Source organism: Corylus avellana, chromosome ca4 (genome assembly GCF_901000735.1).
Source record: "Corylus avellana chromosome ca4, CavTom2PMs-1.0".
NCBI lineage: Eukaryota > Viridiplantae > Streptophyta > Magnoliopsida > Fagales > Betulaceae > Corylus > Corylus avellana.
In genome coordinates, this window is record NC_081544.1 from 16720253 (window position 1) to 16725023 (window position 4771).

Here is a 4771-nt window from a genome sequence, read left to right on the forward strand (position 1 = left end):
TTTCTAGCCCAGTTTTTGGCAATTCAAAAACACAAGAGAAATCCTGCATACTTGCTGTCTCTCCAGCAAGGGAAGAAGGAATCGTTGAAAGACTACTTGCTAAGGTTCAATCGGGAGAAGCTAACAGTAGAAAAAGTCAGTGATGAAACAGTGCTCTCAGTATTAATGAATGGAATCAAGGCAGACGGGCCACTAATGGCAGAGCTATCCCGAAAGAAAAAGTGGGCAACTCTTCAGCAGTTCATGAGCGAAGCTAAGGAGTTTATCAATCAGGAGGAAACAGTTGGAGCTTTGTTGAAGTGTAAAATCGAGACTGCCTCGATTAAGCCCAGTAGTGGGAAAGTACTAGAGAACTCTGGGAAAAAGAAGAAGAAGGAGAAAGCACCTCTAAAAGGTTTGCAGAGAAAGGTGGAGCCGCAACGTCAATAGGACGAGAAATTGACTCCATTAAATACTAGTGTCATAGAGATATTTATGGAGATCAAAGGTGATCCAGCCTTCAAATGGCCGACGAAGATGAGGACTCCTTCATTCAAACGCACGAATCAGAGATGGTGTGAGTATCACAACGACCGTGGTCACCTCACTGAAGACTGTATATCTCAGCGTCACGAGATAGAAAACTTTATTAGGAATGGGAAGTTGGTGAGATTCCTAGCTGGTGAAAGAAACAGGGGTAGAGACCCTCAAGAACCTTTACAGCAGAATGATAATGAAGCCCCCGAAAGGAGGCAGGATGATCATGTTGTGAGACCAAGACACAATGACAAACTGTGGATGGCTCGAGCTGACTGTAGCGCCCCAACTTTACTTAATGATAGGCGAAAGTAGAAATCTCCAATTGCCACTAAGCACTACCATCTCTACCTCAATATCATCAGATATTATAAATCTCGCAATGAAAAATTTTATTTTTTTTCTTATGTAACCCTTACAGAACATATCAGAGCTAATAACAAGACTTCTATATTAAACAAATTTATACATTGTACTTTACAAGACAAGAAAACACACTAGTCAAAAGTGCCACAGGCGGCACATGGATAAATGTACATCAAAAGTACCTAGAACATGTCTAACTATAGATACATTTCAAAAGATAGACATCTTCATGATATTCTACAACAAACTAAGGCACCAGAAAGCCTTATCCATAATAACCTAGGCAGGCATATGGATTATTTTCATCATCTTCTACATCTGCATCAACATCTATGTAAATGTGGTGTAGGCGGATCAATGAGTCCACGGTCTCAATAAGTATAAGAATTACTGACATTTTCAATATGAGCCATCTTTTTCGAAAATATCTCTAACAACGCGATTATAATAACAGCTATGTTAGGTTTTCCAAACAGGCTCATTTTTGTATAATCGATAGCCAATAAGATAAGCACTGTGGAGCTATTTTGTAATAAAATCCATTTATCTTTTCTAGACATACGACTTTATATTTATACATATATGCATTTTACTTGCATCTCATAAAATGAATATGCATATAAATATAAAGAGGTTAAACAAATAAATCACAAAACTTATAAATCATATTATTCAATGTATGCAATGGAATCTCTGGCCTTTCCAGCTTTCTAAAGGACTTGAACCTTTCGTTTACGGCTATCAGGAGACACCTTCAGCTCCTCGGTTAGTACCTGGCTTCTTATTTTAACCTGGAAGGCTCCTTCGGCTTCCCCGGTTAATATAAGAATACCTATAGTTTTACATTCAACTCTTGGAAGACAAAAGGCTTCTTATTTAACCTGAGAGGCTCCTTCGGCTCCCGCCGTTAACAGGAAAACCTTATTGCTTCATATTTAATTCATCACTTATTCTCAATGTTCAACAGTATGCAACAACATGTCTCTGAAAATCATTCTTTTGTTCTCGCAATCATCTCATTTCATTTTGCAAATTATTTCAATACATGTGAAAATAATTGAAAGCATATAATCATGTTATTCATAAAATATTCAGGCTCATGTAATAATCATACTTCGAAAGCTTTATATAATAGTATCAGTCTCAATAAGTAGTTATACATACAAAAATAGTATCATGCTCAGTAAGTAGTTATACTTACATTTCACGGTTAAGCTGAATTCCCACTCTAACCCTTGATTCTAATATTCACTGCATTTGGTACGCCCGCACGCGACCATATATTAGTTTAAAATTATATTTAAAAAGCTAAAATAACGACCTCTTAATTTATCTCTATGCTCTTTCCAAAATTGGACAACATAACGACATATATCTAAAATATTATAATGTCACTCGGGCATCATAACGACTATGTAGCATTACCACATATTTTTATATGGGCATTACTACGGCATTAATGTAATATTTATCTAAAACTTCTAATATTACTTGGACATCACAACGACTCTATTGTAAAAAACTTAATAAAATTTAGGTAGCACAATGACGCATTTGTAATATTTAAAAAGATAATTGAATATAATATCCTTCCCGAGATATTCAATCACACTTTCCCGAGCAATTTAAACATCATAACGACATAAATTAAATTCTAATAACTAGAATTGACATAAACTAAGGATAAAAGAATTATACCTAGCACACCCCTTTAAGTAACTCCAAAGCTTTTAAGTTCTAAAGCTTATAAATATTATAACTATTTCTCACTTGAAGTCTCAGAGAGAGACAGAGAGAGAGAGAGAGAGAGAGAGAGCATTTTATTTTGTGAATGAAAACATGTACAGCCCGGCCTATTTATAGGCTGAATTTTGGGACAAAATTGGAATTTTTATGAAAGCTTAGGACATGGTGGGAAATAATCCTAAAGGTAGTAAATCAAAATTTAAACTGCAGCTTTTTATTGTGGGCGCCGAAATCAGCTTTGGTGAGTTTTGAGAATATTTGAGAATATTTGAGAACATAGAATCTGAAATAGGCGTGAACCAATTTTCTTCTTTCTATAGTTTTATTATTAATTTATTAACCAAATATGCCTACTTGCACCAACCATTTCAAGATAGTCCAGAGAAGTTTGTTTCAACGAGCAATTGATATATATATATATATATATATATATCTTATTAAACTAATGTATTTTTATTTCAAGTATAATTAATTAAATCTTAAATGACAAATAATCTATAATGTGAATCAAAGCTAGCTCTAACTATTTACTTCACAGTTCAAACTGAGAATATTAAATTAGACATTAAATATATTTGATTTAACTTAAAACCAAAATTTATACTAAAGCATTCTTTGTCATCCTAATAAATTCCTCGGGTGTTACACTGACCACCAGAACCCTCGGAACCAAGATGTGATTGGTGAAATCCATACAATATCTAGGGGTTTGGCTGGTGGAGGTGAGTCAAACTTAGCGAGGAAAGCTCACGCAAGAAGAGTGAACACGGAAGAGGTTCTCTTTCTTGAAAGGCCATCAAAAACCCAAGAGAAGGATCCAATGATTCTGTCATTCTCAGAAGAAGACGCAAAGGGAGTAGCAATGCCCCACGACGATGTCCTCATGGTAACAGTAACAGTAGCTAATCATGTTGTTCACCGAGTCTTGGTGGACAACGGAAGCTCGGCTGATATCCTATATTAGCTAGTTTTCAAACAAATGGGAATAGATTGGGATAGGATCAAACCATTTGGTTCACCAGTGGTCGTATTCACTGGGGAGCAGGTTCAACCTGTAGGTCTCATTTCTCTTCCTGTCACAGCAGGAACAGCCCCCAAACAAGCAACAATAATTGTAGATTTCTTGGTGGTTGATCGACCATTTGCTTACAACACAAGTATTGGTCGGCCATCATTAAATAAATTGAGGGCTATCACCTTAACCTACCATCTGAAGATGAAGTTCCTAACAGAAGATGGAGTTGGAGAAGTCAGAGGAGACTAGGTAGCAGCAAAAAAGTGTTATAGCACTTCTATGAAAAAATGTGTCGAGTCTTCACCTCTTACGATCAGTAATGTGGCCAGCAGGAAAGAAGGTGAACCAGCTGAGGATCTGGAAAATGTGTCTATGGGAGACGACAGGGTTGTGAAGATTGGCTCCCAACGACCACCACAAATCCAAGAAAGCCTCATCAACTTTCTTAGGAATAACGTTGATGTGTTTGGTTTTACTCACGAGGACATGCCAGGAATTAACCCCGAAGAAATACTTCACCAGCTAAACATTAACCCAGTAACGAAGCCAGTGAAACAAAAGAGGAGAAAGTTCGCCCCAGAGCAAAACATGGCTATAGCCGAGGAAGTAGAAAAGCTTTTGAAGGCTCGATTCATTGAAGAAGTCTATTATCTAGATTGGTTGGCCAATGTAGTTTTGATCAAGAAGTCCAATGGAAAGTGGAGGATGTGTGTAGACTTCACTGATCTTAACAAACCATGCCCAAAAGACAGCTTTCCACTACCACGGATAGATGCGTTGGTGGATTCAACAGCTGGATATGGATTACTCAGTTTCATGGACGCATTCTCAGGTTACAACCAAATCTACATTCACCCGGAAGACCGAGAGAAAACTGCATTTATTACTGACCAAGGCTAATACTGCTACAAGGTTATGCCTTTCGGTTTGAAAAATGTTGATGCAACCTATCAGAGATTGGTCAGTAAAATGTTCCGGAAGCAGATCAGACGTAACATGGAGGTTTATGTTGATGACATGCTCGTCAAGAGTGTGTTGTCGTTGGATCATACACATGATTTGCAAGAAACATTTTAGACATCGAGGCCATATGGGATGAAGCTAAATCCCGCAAAATGTGCTTTCGGA

General features: G+C 37.1%; 1 protein-coding gene across 1 annotated transcript; it reads left to right on the forward strand.

The window, feature by feature from the left end:
* The first annotated feature begins 474 nt into the window (after window positions 1-474).
* LOC132178131 (uncharacterized) lies at window positions 475-3892 on the forward strand. Its single transcript, XM_059590584.1, has 4 exons — window positions 475-747; window positions 1589-1647; window positions 3334-3514; window positions 3674-3892. Exons 1-4 carry the CDS (start codon window positions 475-477, stop codon window positions 3890-3892), a joined length of 732 nt encoding a protein of 243 aa, XP_059446567.1.
* Window positions 3893-4771: the final 879 nt, after the last annotated feature.

What these genes read in the sequence shown, in the direction of transcription:
- LOC132178131 (XM_059590584.1), top strand. Translation starts at nt 475, where the DNA reads ATGGAGATCAAAGGTGATCCAGCCTTCAAATGGCCGACGAAGATGAGG. An exon ending in GGAGGCAGGATGATCATGTT is followed by an intron (nt 748 to 1,588) that starts GTGAGACCAAGA and finishes TGGCCTTTCCAG; the next exon opens with CTTTCTAAAGGACTTGAACC. An exon ending in CCCACGACGATGTCCTCATG is followed by an intron (nt 3,515 to 3,673) that starts GTAACAGTAACA and finishes ACTGGGGAGCAG; the next exon opens with GTTCAACCTGTAGGTCTCAT.